The following is a 15,712-nucleotide window of genomic DNA, read 5'->3' as shown; positions in this document are numbered from 1 at the left end:
ATTGTTGTGTAGTGCACGCACCATCAAAGTCTGCTTTTAAGATCTAAATTTCTAATTAACATTACAACAGCACCAATTTTTAATTTTAGGCAATGAACAGGCATACCTGGAGTCAAACTTTTTAAAAACTCAACTAAAAAATTATAAATTTCATCATGATCATTAGTTTTAATGGTATCTGAACTAAATTTTAGCATCACCAGGTATACAGTCAAGGACTTCTTCATTTATTGCCAATGAATCAACATTTGTTGGCATTAAAATAGCATGTTAAGCATTATCAGCCTCCTCTGTGCTACCAAAAATCTTTTCCACAATAGATTTATTATCAATGAGAAACCACCACTCAGTTATTTCAATACACCCTTGCAAAGGATCTTCAGGTTTGACAGGTAATGTTCCACCTCCAAGCTTTAGAAGCCATTGAGAAAATTCCTCTTCTCCTATCTAAACCCTCATATTTTCAGTTAATGAAAACCTTTGCACATATTGCCACTGTTCAGAACATTTTATACATGATTCTACAACTTCTACTGGTTGACCTCTCTTCACAACTGGAAGTATTTGTCTCAAGTCTCCACCCATAAGAATAACTTTACCCCACCAAAAGGAAACTTATTAGTAAAAATATCTTGTAATAACATATCAATGGCACTCAAAGCGTGTTTAGAGATCATAGATGCTTTATTAAGTAAATATAAACTTACTTGTCTCAGGAATCCACCATGAATAGAATTTGGAGGTACATTACATGTGCTATTTTTCAAAATTGGTTCAGGAAGTTTGAATAAGCCATGCAACATGTATCCATTTTTAAGAAAAGTTGCAGCTGTTGCAGTTCTAATATGTCTGCTGCGTGTATCAGCAATTAAGTAATTTTAAGTAAATGTTTTACCACAACCAGCAGGCCCATCCATAAAAAACAATCTTGAATGCTTATTTTCATTATTAGGTTCCTCAAGTGCAGCAAGGATCGCATCAGCTCAATTACGCTGGTTATCGTTTAACCATGGTCTAGCTGGATTTGCTTCATCAATAAATACCTGAATATTTTCATCATTATTTTCTGGAACATAATCTAAAAACTGATCTAAAGTTGGCAAATTATAATAAGCTAAGGTTTTACCACTGATTAATTATAAATTCAACTTGACGAAGAGCTACCTGTTCAGCAAGTAGGACTGATATTAAACGGTGTATGTAATCCTCCACCATATAATCTTTAAAGGTATTTCAAAGGTGTAAAGGATCATCAGGTTGACATAAAGTCAATATGATGGAAAACAGTTGCCTAATTTGTTAAGGCACTCCAGTTGCAACAGCTTCAGTTAATGTATTTTTCCATTCAATGTCATCTTGCAACAGACCTAACTGATAACATGATAAAAAAAGCTTTGCTGGTTAGATTGACTTTACACATTCACACAATCACCTTATCACTACCTCTTTGTCTTACTTTCCACTTGCAATTTTTACCATCAAAAAGTGTAACGGAACTTTAACATAAGAATAGCGACATGCTTCAGTATTTTCAGCATTTAATTTAAACCAAAACGGTAAGGTATTACACTGTGCTGCACAATCTATAGCTACTTGTTCTTCTCCTTCATTAAAATATACTATCTGATTATCAGGAAGGCCGAAGGCAAATAATGGTATGTGACATATCACTTATGGAATACTCATATATTCACAAAAGAGCTTCTGGTCCAGAAACAAAGCGACAGTCTAAAAATGTGTTAATTTCATCATGGTCACTTTTATTAATTAACACATTAGCACAATCATGCTCCTTATAGATATACTTGTATAAATGCTTAACTGACTTAATGGACTTGCAAGTTTCAATATTTATGTGCGCTTGATTTTTTTTAGATAACCAGGGGTTATAGGGTACAACCTATCGATTATCAACTTGGTTACCTTTCATAATGACTACCCTACCATTATCTAAACGCCTACAGTGTGGATAGCCATTGAAAGTATAAGGATTGAATTCTTTAGGAAAATTTTTTGTGAAAACCCCATCTTTCATGCTGGGAGAATTGGGATTTAAAATTCAGCATGTTTCATGAATCATGCATGTTTTTATAATTTCAAAAAGTTCAGGATCAGGAGTTGGATCTGGGGTTTCAGCTGATATCAACATCCTCTGCTGCTTCTAGCTTATCATCATTTACAAAGTGCAATAAAATATGTACATGTGCAGGGGCTATTCAAGACTGTTTTCAATAGCTTCGACTCTATTTGAGCGCCGCCCAAATTAAAAATTGCATCCATTTTTTTTTTAATGTTTTTTTTTTACGTTTTAATGGCAAATATTGTTTTTTTCACGAAAAAAATGCTGATTTTCTGCTAAAGTTGGCCAGAATGAGGGGGTAACACCGCCCAAATTTTTTTCCTAGAGTAGGCCTTGATGTGGCAAACCACGTTTTTGATACTTTATAACTTGTACATGACTTATAACTTTGCCTAAAACTCTGTGTTTTAAAAATATCATCTAAGAAGCATTAAAGTTTTATCTTAAATATGCAATGCACTAAATCAGGTCTATCAGTTGCACTTTCACCTGGATTTAAATTTTCTGTAATTTCTCTCCATTTTGAATTACAGGTAAAAGTAATAAAAAGATCTGGTTTGCCATATTTATAATTGCCATTGCATCTTCAAAATTTCCTTTTAAAGCTCTTGGACTTCCAACATATGAAGATGGCAGTATAACAACACAACCTGGTCTTACATTAAGATTGTTTGCAAAGTTATTTACATGTTCATATAATGTATCATATTGTTCACTTCAAAGTTTAGTTTGGTTATTTCTGATAAAGACAAGGTGCTGTCTTTCAATCTTGACATATGCATCAACAGCATATTATTGAAAAAGCTTCTTACCATAAAATATAGGACTGAATGTTTTTCTAACAGAAAGCCTTTAATTGTAGTACTGAGACAAAGTAACCCGATTTCTAACACCTGTTGCTTGGTCAAGATTATGCTCTAGTGTCTCATGCCATCCTGCATCACCTCTTAGAAAAGTATTGAATATATTATTGGATCTAGGTTTGCAAACATACTTGAAATTGTTTTTAAGGCCTGACCTCAAGGGTATATAACTACTTCCCTAGATAATGGCAGAGCACCATCGTCTCCTACAAACACAATTGCAACTTCCTCATGTGAAGGTAGATTGTATCAATGTCTATCATGACCTTCAAGCAATGACTTTTTGACAACTGAAGTTGGTCAACCTTCTTAAGCTGCTTGATGTATTTCTTCATTTTGAACTTCTGCCATGTTTTTAAATGCAAGAGAACCCATATGTTCTCTTGACTAATTATAGTCTGTAATAGTTCTATCAACTCATGTATGCAACAATCATTTTGCTCCATTTGAAAATTTAAAGCAGTATTGAGATCATAAAAAATATAACTGACAATATGCAGGAAAAAACATTTTGATCAGGTCTCAGGTTACCAACACAGTGCACAATTTGTCCACAAATCCTAAAACTGGGTGGCCCATGATTTGAGGAAGGAGCTATTCTGGCTGTGAATGAAGCAAAAGATAGACAGGCATTATAATTTTGAATATGATTAAAGAAATTTTGATTTAAAGCACGATCAAATGGTTGCCTGTCATTAAATCAATCATTAGCGGTGGATAAGGTGAAAGCTGAACTAACACATTGCCTTGCCTGAATGGTAGCACAAAAAATGTGTGCCCCACACAAAAATGTGGGGTACCACAATATTGACAAATATGATTTATTTCTTGCTATGCAATGCATTTCACGTTTTTAAGTAATGCTTGCTGAGCCTCATTTCTTTGATTTTAGCAACAATTTCTTCTTGCCTTGCTTTATTACTTTGATTTTGGCGACGAATAATTTCTTCTTGCTTAGCTTCATTTCGTTTATTTTGGCAATGATTAATTTCTTCTTGTCTAGCCTCATTTCTTACATTTCGACGATTTATTCTATTTTCAGCTGTTAAGCTGTTTGACATAATGAAGCAACTATGTTAAGTTTCATAAAACTTAATTTGTTTAATTTTTGCTATTTTAATCTAAAATAAACAAACATAAAGCACATATATATTAATCTATCAATCTAAACTATCTATCTAAACATCTATATATCTATGTATACTTAACTGATTTAGAAAAGAAATAAACCTAGAAGCTAAGTTTAGGTTTAAATACTAAGTATTGTATTGTAAGCAGTAAAACAAATAAAATATTAAAAAAAAATTAAATGAGAAAAAGATAATAATAATTTAAAAAATCAATAACTGAATATTAAAGAGTAAAACTGTTTTACAAATAAAAAAAGATGACATGCCAACTATTGTAAACAAAAATTGTCAAACATGTTACATCATATCGACGACATGTTGTTGATATCTTTATTTGAAATAAAAAATATCTAAAGAGAATAATAATGTAGACATTTTATAGTGTGTGACATAATTAAATTATAAAACAGTAAACTGTCTACTATCAAAATGTTGTTAAAATTGATATAAAATTAAAAAACAAATATAAAATTTAATAACAATATTTAAAAAGTTAACTATAAGCATAAAAACATGTAAAACATTGATTAAAAAGGAAATTTACTTCCATATTATTAAAAACCTTTCACCGCATAAGAGTTCCTTTAAAAGTTTAGTTTATAAAATAATCAAAGATTTTAAAATTCAAATAAGTAAAACAAATCAAAATACTGGAAAAAAAAAACCAAATAAGCAAAAAGCACTTTCTTCAAATATATATTAAAAAAAAAAAAGAGAAGTCATAAATGTCTTCATTGTTTAAAGACATTTACAACATTGGCAATATTCATCTAGAGTAGGGGTAAAAAAAAATAACAATGCAAAACGTAATATTGTAACATTTATTAATTTTAATTATAATTGTAAGTATCAACCCTCCCTCCAAATTTATCCCACTATATAATTATAAAATATTGGGTTTAAAAGATTTTTCAATAAAAAAGATTTTTAGATGTTCCTCAACACTTTAGAATTTTTAACAGGTCCCTAATATTATCAAATAAAAATGTTTTTTAAAAGTATATCAACCTGGTTTACATAAGAATCAAAGTTATATCAAATTTTAGATATAATTTTTGTTCTTTAGATTCAAATTTTAGATATAATTTTGAATATAATTAGATTTTCTTGCATAAAAACATTTTTTAAATGAAAATAAAAGTTCATTTTTAAAAGTTTTTTTTTTAAATATTTTTGCAGATATAGATATATATAGTAGCAAATATAGTAAAAACAAAACAGTTGCAATGCTCAATTTATTTTAAACATAATTTAGAACTTCACGCAAATCAGCGATCATCAAGTCAGAGGCAAATCTATCAGGGGTGATATGCCCCCTGTAAAAAAAACATGTGAAATTATGAATGAAGTTATAGGAAAAATTCTGATAATTTCATTTTGAAAAAAAATTAAAATAGTAAATTTCAAGTTAAAGTTGATTTTTTGGTTAGTCGGGTATTTTCACACATGGGTGGTTTTAAGTTTTGAGGCATTTTGTTTTTTATTTAGAAGTCAGTTGGTACTTTTTAAGGATTCACCACCCTCATTTTATTCCTAAATTTGCTCCTGCATCAGATATTACAAATCTTAAAAACATAATGACATAATATTTTATGGATAGATTTAAAAACATAATGACAATATTTTATGGATAGATTTAAAAACATAATGACATAATATTTTATAGATTTAAATGGAAAATAAAATCCCAAAGTTATGTTAAGAATAAAGTTGCTTGTTGAATCATCAGACTATTTTATTTTCCATTTATTATTTTCATCAGGAAATTTTTTTGCAATTTTGACATATTACAAATTTATTATTAATTATTGGCGCATCTACATGATCCTATAGATACGATGTAGTTTTCTTAAGTGTAATTCATGTTGTTTACATTATTTAATTCTTGTTCGTTAACTGACAATTTTTGAGGTATACATCATGAATATCGTTATTTATTTATAAAAATTTGCATTTTTGGTTCATAAAACATAATTAAATGCATCTATAATGACATTTTTCATAAGTTTTTCTCTGAAGGTGACTGTTCCGCAAGTTACTATTGTGAAAGAATTTGTTTTGACATAAATTTATTTTCTGTCATTGTTTCAAAAAGTAAGCTTTTATATTGTTAATATTTTGTGATTCTGAAAATAACATTTAATTATAAATATTTTGGTATATAAAGATGTGTAATTTTTACAGTTCTATCCATTTAGCAAATTTTCATAGATTTTAAAACATCGTTTAGAAAAAGCACTCATTTCACAAACCACATCCGAAAGTGCTAATTTCGTATGTAGCAAAAAAGCTTTACTATGAAATTTAACTTGCAAAATGCTATATTTTGGAATGAGTACTTGCAAAATGAACATCGGCAATTTTAAATGTTTTGTTGACTTCAGTGCGAAATAGTTAATTTCTTGTTATCAATATCTTTTGAAAAGAATAACTCCTGGAATTTTATAAAACCTTCTGGTTAACAACTCTAGCTTAAGTGTTGTATTTGAAGCAACAATATTTTATGACTCTATCTTGATTAAAGTTGCTTAATGTGTTAAGCAACAGCGTCTGAGACAACATTAAAGATTGAATAAAAGCCATATATATTGAAAATCATGTTGAACCTTCAATGATGATGACAAAGAAAACCGTGAATGTTAAATGAAAGTTGTATGTTGAATGTTAAATGAAAGTTGTATGTTGAATGTTAAATGAAAGTTGTATGTTGAATGTTAAATGAACCTTAATGATAATAGTAAAGACAAGAAAGGTTGAACCAAACATAAAATAATAATAATAACAAATGTAAAATATAATGAAAGCATTAAATTTTTATATTACGAAATTTTTTATTGAAGACTGGCAATAAAGATTTTTTGTTTATTACCAGTTTTAAAAATCATTTTCATGCCAAAAAGCAGATATTGAAATTACTCTTGCTTTATCAAGGAAGTTTGTTTTCTAGTTTTTTGGTCACTCAATTTTTTTAGCTTAATTTAAATACCTTCCTATAACCATTGTCATCTGTCAGTTAACAGATGAATCATTTGACAGACATAAAATTCTTAATTGAATTATACTTCAGATAAAATTTGCTTTTGCTTTTTGTTATTAAATTTTTATTCATAAAATAAGCAGAAAAGTTATTTTTAGGTTTAATTTTATTTTCATATTGTAATCAATCAAAGTTTACAACAATAAAAAATTATTTTTTGGTTTTAATAATTATATATTAAATTGAAATACACACATACGCACACACACATACACACTGAAACTAAAATAAAATTTACTAAAATTTAGTTTCTTTTTTTTTTTACTTTAGAATAAATTAATGTTTTTGCTACTATATATTTGTTCTCTATAGTGTGTTAAACGATGAAGATACAAAAGTTGGAGCTATTAAGTTGAGGTTATCTTGTAAGGAATTTAAAAACTTAATTTTCAAAAAGACATCAAACATTATTTAACTGATGATAATTAAATTTTTTTAATGTAGTGCCCTCAATAAAAACTGGAAATGATTTATATTCAACAATTGAAAATGCATCTTCAAGGATCAAAGATCGCTCTAAAACAGATATAAAGTTAGTTAAGTAAAAATTAAGTTAGAGGCAATTTTTTTCATATTCTCATTTTTATTTTTTCTCATCTTTATTTAACTTTTTCCTTTTTCCACATTCTTTGGATTTCAATGAATTATTTTTATATATTTTTATATATATTTTTTTTTTATAGGGAAGAAATTGAAGCTGCTAAAAGAGATACTTTTATGGAATTAGATCCAGCAAAAACAAAGTTATTTTTTTCAACAAAGCCAAATGTTGATGATCCTACTGTTAAACCTGTCACGTTTGCTCTTTCTAAACCATCACAAAAAAAGAGCTCATCAACAAATATACAGTGTGAAAATAATGTCAAAAACACTGTACCAAAAAAAGAAATCAAAAAAACTAAAAAACGATCTAATTCAGAGTCAGGTTCTGATTATGATCCGAGTATTGATAATTATTACCAGGATGAAGATTATGGTAAGTTTTAATGATAATAATGATGATCATGATTATGCAGATGATGATAATGATGATGATGTTTTTTTATTTTATTTTATCCAGTATACCCACGCATTGACGTAACGAGTGACTTAAATAGTGATGATTTTTCATGGAGGCCTGGGCAGAGAAAACCATCAAAAATAGTTCACAACAAAAAAAAAAGTATAGTTTTACTTTTTTTTTTTATGTTTCTTTATATTATTTTAAATACTCATATACTTTCGATGTAAACATTTTTTTTTTTTTTCACATAACCAAGAGAACAATATTCCAGCTGACCATTCAAAACCTTGTTCTGAAAACTTTTTTCCATCGGACGAAGATTTGTCTGTAAGCTTATAATTTCTACATTTATTTGTTAAGTTTGAATTACAAAGTAACTCTGATTAGATTCACTCCAATTTTTAACATTAAATAATTTTTCTACCACTGCACCATAAATTTTTTGATTTCTTTTTCAATATTATGTATACCTTTATTATTTAATATTTTATCTAATATAACTATTTTTACTTGCTATATAGTAACCAGTAACAATTAAAAAAATAAAAATATATACTTGTGGTAATTAAATTAACTTAAGTATTAAAATAGTAACTTAAAGTTAATTTAAATAAATATGTTTGAAACTTGTTATGTTTTGTATACATGTATATTTATTGTATTTGTATTGTATACAATATATCAGAGTTACCATTTACCCTGGAAAATCTGGAAAGAGCATGAATCCCTGTAGAAAACCTGGAAAATTTGGAAAGAGCATGAATCCCTGTAGAAAACCAGGAAAATCTGGAAAGAGCATGAATCCCTGTAGAAAACCTGGAAAATCTGGAAAGAGCATGAATCCCTGTAGAAAACCAGGAAAATCTGGAAAGAGCATGAATCCCTGTAGAAAACCTGGAAAATCTGGAAAGAGCATGAATCCCTGTAGAAAACCTGGAAAATCTGGAAAGAGCATGAATCCCTGTAGAAAACCTGGAAAATCTGGAAAGAGCATGAATCCCTGTAGAAAACCTGGAAAATCTGGAAAGAGCATGAATCCCTGTAGAAAACCTGGAAAATCTGGAAAGAGCATGAATCCCTGTAGAAAACCTGGAAAATCTGGAAAGAGCATGAATCCCTGTAGAAAACCTGGAAAATCTGGAAAGAGCATGAATCCCTGTAGAAAACCTGGAAAACTTTTATTTTGACTATTCAGGGAATACATGTGGAAATTTTTTTTTTTAAATATTTTTTTTATCAAATTCCTAACTATAATTTAAATTAGTTGTATAATTGCAACTAATTTACGAGCGTAGTATTAAAATGTTTGTTTCAATATGTTTGTGGTAATCACTGTCGATTTGTTTGTTTTTTTTGTTTTTTTAATATAGCTTTTACCTAGTTGTTATGGCTCAACTGTTGTTTTGCTATTTTTTATACTGGCCGTTTATCACACTTTAAGGATAGGAACTTTTTATTTTAGTTTCTTAGGTTCTTACTCAATGTGTCTAATGAAAAGTATTGGAAGCCACATTCACCAATGTCATGAAATAAATTAACTCCCATAGCATAAAAAATTACCCAGGGAGTTAATATATTTCAAAGTAGATTAACTCCCCTTGAAATAAATTAACCCCGTCGGTGAAACAAATTAAGTCCCTATAATATTTAACTCCCTTGGAACAACAACTTAAACAAATTATGAAAAAGTATTTCAACTTGATGTTCTCCTGTTTGTTTTTAAATCTGTTAACTTGCTATTGATATGGATATATTAACAGTAGCACTATATATATCTTAAGCATTTTTAAATATTTATACATTCGATATATATGTATATACATATATATCAAATACTACTATCTATCTTCTATCTTATTGCTCGAAGCTTGCCGTCTCCACAGTAGCAATTCTCTCGGAGTCTTTAAAATATACGCCGCAATCTACAGACTTAATAATTTATTTAAGCGTGTTAATTCCAATGAGTTTTAGTAAATGACATCATTGTAGAATTGATTTTTTTGAATCAATATTATTTGTTATTGTTTTATTTGTTTTTTAAAATAGCGTTTATGGCGATAACTTTCCTATAAATTTTATAGAAAGCTAAACATAAAAATATTTTTTTATGGAGCGCAAGAACCAAATAAAATTAAGATTTATATTACACTCTTAAATAAAATAAATATATAAAAAAGTGATTGATCACCTTATTATATATTCTGAATCTTTTTTTCTTTTTATGTAAATAATGTGAACTTTTTTTTAGTTTATCTAAGCTGTTTATCGCTATGACGTTTTTGTTTTCCTATCAAAATAACATTTAAAAAATTTTTAAATTTTTAATTAATAAATAATTTTGGTAAACGACATCATTTATTAGAGATAATAGCTGAATTCTTTAATTTATAGTTAGAAAATGTTAAGTATGTCAATTTAGTGGAAATTGATAAATTTTGATGATTTGCATATAAATATTAAGGTAATTTTGTATTTTGCATTTGGATTTTGATAACTAAACAATTAAAATGTCGGCAACTCCATACCAATTTGAAACTCTTTAAAAAAAGACAAAAAAAACTGTATGGATAAAAGAAACGAAATAGTTGAAAATCGTATCAGCTATGAAAATTTGAATTTTGATATTGCTAAAATGTCAAAGTTAAGCCGTTTAAGTTTTGGTGCTGAACCATGATGTAAATATGGATATTGTAAAACTATGCCACTTGAAAAAGAGTTTTGTTGCATTAAAATAAAGGAAATAAATATTGCCTCAGGTATTACAAATTAGGTAACATTCTTTAAAATATAAACTGATGTGCGCAGTATTAAAAATAGTAATAATAACAAACATTAACTTTTTTGTACATAATGGCCATGTAAAGTAAAAAAAGAGTTTTTTTTTTAAAGATCATCGATGCATAACAGAGCATAAAACAGACAGCTTTTTACTAATTAAAGCAATAAATAATGTTTTTTGGCAATAATTGAAGACAGATAGCAATTAAAATTTTTATTGTGTAAAAAACATATTTAATATTTCCTAATTTATATGTCGTATTTGGCAAGTATTTTACATTTCTCTTATCAAAAAACTAGCAAAATTAACAAAATAAAAGGTTTTTCGTTAAACGATTTCAATTTCAAAATTGACTCGGTAATACTACACTTTTTTTGCAATCTTTAACAGTAATTATTTAACTTTAAAAATAAAATAAAATGAGCAATACATGTTTTATAGAATAAATTTTATTAAATATATCTCGCTTGATTAAATAAGTATTTCAAGAATATATGTAACCCGATGAAAAGTTTAGCAAATAAGGGGTTGTCCATAATGTACGTAAGCTTGAATTTCAACCTTTCTTTCCCCTCCCCCCCTCCTCCTCCAGCCCCCCACCCCCCATTCTACATTTTGCTATAGTTTTTTTTGAGTACCCTCTATCTCCCTAAAACTATCTACACTCTTAACCTACCTACCCAACATTTTATGAAATTTTTTTTATGTTAATGTCTCCATACTTTTATAATTGACCCCCTGCCCTCCATCTGATATACACTCTTTGCAGACTCCCTCTCCCCACCCAAGCGTACTTTATGAACAACTCCTAAATGCTGTTAATTAAACTTTTATAAGGTTAAAAAATACAAAATAATTTTTTTAACAGAAACTTTATATACATAATAATAATTTAATAACAATAAATATAACACAAAATTAATTTACAGCAATAAACAAGTTTAAAATGTCTGAAATATTTTATTATTTTTAATGCGAACTTCCTAAAAATAACAAAACAATAATAATTTGAAATAACTAAAAAAATTCTATAGTATATTTATGATTAAAAAAAAAACTTTTATGTAATGATAAGTAACTAAACAAATTCTTTAATGGAAAATCTATAATGAAAAAAAAATCTATAATTCGCTAACAGAAAATTTTTTTTAAGATTTCTTATTGAAATTCTACAATGACGTTATTTAATAAAACTCTTTGAAATTAAACGCACTTGAATAAATTATAAAGTCTGTAGATTGAGGTATATATATTTAAAAGACTCCAAGAGAATTGCTACTGTGGAGACGGCGAGCTTCGAGTACAAAGTTTGTTTTTGTTGGTATACATTTATTGTTTTACTTAAAAAAATTCTGCCCAAACATTTTTTTTATCACTCTCTTTAAATGAACACAACTTGTCTCGGCACTTTGGGATCCCTTTAAGATCATTGAGCACTCTATAGAACGCATTTAAAATTATTGAACACATTTAAAGTTATTGTTATATACATATATATATACATATATATATATATATATATATATATATATATATATATATATATATATATATATATATATATATATATATATATATATATATATATATATATATAAACACATCTACAACATAAAATTACAACAAGAAAGGATTGTCTGAGTTTCAGAAAATTATCTCCACTTCTAATGGCAAGAAGTGTATTATTAAAGATTAAAGAAAAGATATACACTATGTGAGTCCAGATTATAATGATGCATAGCAGTGAAACGCTATTTGGAAAGAATTGAAAAGACAAAAATCAGATGGTTGTGCGGTGCAACTCTAAAAACAAGGAAAAAAGTGGTGATCTTATATAGAGATTATTAATAGTGAGTGTATCTGAAAGGGTGCATCAGGGACGATTAAGGTGGTTTAAAGATGCAGATGATCATGTATTAGCGTCCAGAGTTAAGAGTTTCAAGCAAAAAAATTAGAAGTAGAAGCTGGAAACTTGGAGATGGTGTGTTACAGGAGACATGAAAAAGCTACAGTTAAGCAAAGAAAATGCTGATGATCTTATACATTAGAGAAACAGCGTTATCAGCGTTATGATATTTCTATATATGAAACTGCAATATAATATTATATATGTGTGTGTGTGTATATATACACATCTTTAAATATATATTTTTAGTTTTAACAGATAAGATGTTTATATATTGATTAGATGTTTATATATGAATTGTTAAAAATCATTTATTTGTTTTATATTGTAATTGTATATTGAAATTTTGTTCAATTATTGTAAATAAGTTATGAATCTATAGGAATTAAGTTGATTATATGCTGTGTTACTTACAGGACACAAATAAACATTGCATTAAATCTGTTGTTTTTAGTTGAATATTTCAAGTCTAATATTTAACCTACATAAACTGGCTATTTAAATTAAATTAAGTAGTTATTATTCTGCATAAAATTATTCAAAAGATAGTTTTAGCTTGTTGTGGACTCAAAGGATAAATGACAATAAGTTAATTATTAGTTTTTAACTTTTTATTAACTAAAACAATAAGAAGAAATATTAATATAACAACATAATAATGTTCAATTTCATCACATTCTCCCCGACAACTTTAAGTTTTAAGTATTCAATTGTTCAAAGATCTAACCGATTTAGAGCCGTGCACTTTCAAGTTGATCATCTTGGTGAAATATCATTTTCAACCTTATTGGACATGGCAGGTCGAGACTCACTGGATGTCGTAGGAAGATCCAATGACATAGTCTCATTTGGTTTTTGTAACTGGTGTGCAATCTTATCTGGTTCTTGTAACAGGTGTACAGGAGATTGTTCCGATGAGATTAGATTCGCTGTTTCCAAGTTAACTGTAGGTGAGTCTTAAGTTTGTACCTGGTGTGCAGTAGATTTTGTAACAAGTATGCAGTAGATTGTTCCAATGAGCTTAGATTCGGTGTTTCCAAGTTAACTGTAGGTGAGTCTTAAGTTTGTACCTGGTGTGCAGTAGATTTTGTAACAAGTATGCAGTAGATTGTTCCAATGAGCTTAGATTCGGTGTTTCCAAGTTAACTGTAGACGAGTCTTAAGTTTGAAACTGTTGTGTAGTCTCATCTGGTTCTTGTAACAGATGTGCAGTAGATTTAACAGTTGCTTGTAACAGATTTCATAACATTTACTGAGAAAGGTAGGTTGCGAGAAACAATCATTCTGGTAACACCAGGGTGGCATAACAAATTGTGTAAAGACAATAGAGTAGACAAGCTCATTGCTGAAGAGTACATACAACTAAAAGTATCAGGTGCAATATTGTCTATTCCTTCTCGGTAAACAATGTCAAAGCTGTAACAAGAAAGCTTAAGATGCTGTTGATATATTTTATCATTCTTGATTTTACTCATATTATTCTTATTAAACATAAACAATACAGATTGTTGATCAGTTAAAAGCTTGAAATGCTTCCCAGTTAGTAGATGGCACTAATGCGAGCAGATTCTATAACAGCATATGTCTCTTTTTCAATAGGGGGATGTTTTAGCTCAGATCGGTATAACAATTGCAAAAAAAAGCAACTGGTTTGCCATTTTGATTAAGAAGTCCTGCAATAGCTGTATCAGATGCATGGGTTTCTAATGGTTCATTCTCATTAATAGAACACAACAAGCTGGACATTTATATCTAGGATGCACATTGTTTCTACAAAAGAAGCAAACTTTTTTTATGCAGGAGTTGTTACTGTTAGGAATGAAAGCAGATGTGGTGAGAATTTCTGTATTCTCATTAGAAACAGATGCTGTAAAAGTAGCTTTTTGGTAAATTAAGGATAGATAATCTTCAGAATACTTTTGAGCAGATTCGTAAGTTCTAGCTTTGTCAAACATAACCTCTACAGGGTTCATGGCACTCAGGGAAAACCTGGAAAACCAGGGAAAAGTTTTTAAATTCTGAAAAATCAGGGAATACCTGGAAAATTCAGGGAACTTTTTTTAAAAATTTTTAAAATCAGGGAAAACTCAGGGAATGTTTTTTAGTTTTATATATAAATTGAAGTTATTTTGTGGTATACAAATTTTTAGTTTTTATTTTAATACATTGCTATCAATTATTTATGAAGAAGAATCTAATTTCTTTAAAATTCTGATAAAAATATTAGGGGAACATGGATTCAGTTGCGAAAGTATTATATCCTTCAACATTAAAAAAGGAAAATTTTATACTTTTTACCACCCAAACTCAGGGATAAAGTACTTGAAATCGGGTGAAAATCAGGGAATACTCAGGGAAAATGGATTTCTAAAACAGCCATGAACCCTGCTCTAGTGTCATGTCTCAATTTTTAAGAAGTCGTTGTTTGATTTCATTAGAATCTATACCACTGATAAAGGAGTCGTGAATTGCTTCTTCTTGGTATTGTAATTGAGTAACTGCTTTAAAGTTACAATCTTTGGCAAGTATTTTAAGTGCTTGGATGTACTCAAAAACCTGATGCGAAAGAAAATTAGTTAGAATTCTAAGTTTGTCAATGATTTTCTTGAGATAACATATCTAAAAAGTATTCAAAAGTTCTTAACCAATGTTCAAATTCTTGGTTACTTGATGGTGTGTTTGGAGGTGATTTAAATTGTGCTGGTCGTAGAGCTTTGTTCATTTGTTATTTGTTACACAATGATTAAAAAGTTAATAAAATTGTTATGCACTCAAAGGATAAATGACAATAGCTGAATTATTGCTCTTTAACGTTTTATTGACTAAAACAATAAGAAGAAATATTAATATAACAACAATAATAATAATGCTCAATTTCATCATATAGCTATTTATTTATATATCTTAATTCAAA

General features: G+C 28.4%; 1 protein-coding gene across 4 annotated transcripts in view; it reads left to right on the top strand.

Annotated features, from left to right (window-relative positions):
• The window catches only part of LOC100202527 (lysine-specific demethylase 7B), a 67,809-nt gene that overhangs the window by 42,355 nt on the left and 9,742 nt on the right, over positions 1-15,712 (top strand). For 2 of the 4 annotated variants that reach the window (XM_065818239.1, XM_065818238.1), the window contains 5 exons: positions 7,423-7,475; positions 7,555-7,642; positions 7,794-8,086; positions 8,171-8,272; positions 8,370-8,440. In XM_065818239.1, the coding sequence (XP_065674311.1) occupies positions 7,423-7,475; positions 7,555-7,642; positions 7,794-8,086; positions 8,171-8,272; positions 8,370-8,440 (607 nt within the window). The remainder of the gene's footprint in view (positions 1-7,422; positions 7,476-7,554; positions 7,643-7,793; positions 8,087-8,170; positions 8,273-8,369; positions 8,441-15,712) is intronic. The other 2 variants (XM_065818241.1, XM_065818240.1) reach the window with 1 other exon arrangement.

This window comes from Hydra vulgaris, chromosome 14, assembly GCF_038396675.1.
Source record: "Hydra vulgaris chromosome 14, alternate assembly HydraT2T_AEP".
Lineage (NCBI taxonomy): Eukaryota > Metazoa > Cnidaria > Hydrozoa > Anthoathecata > Hydridae > Hydra > Hydra vulgaris.
Note: the sequence above shows the minus strand (reverse complement) of the source record. Positions and strands in the feature narration are given on the sequence as shown.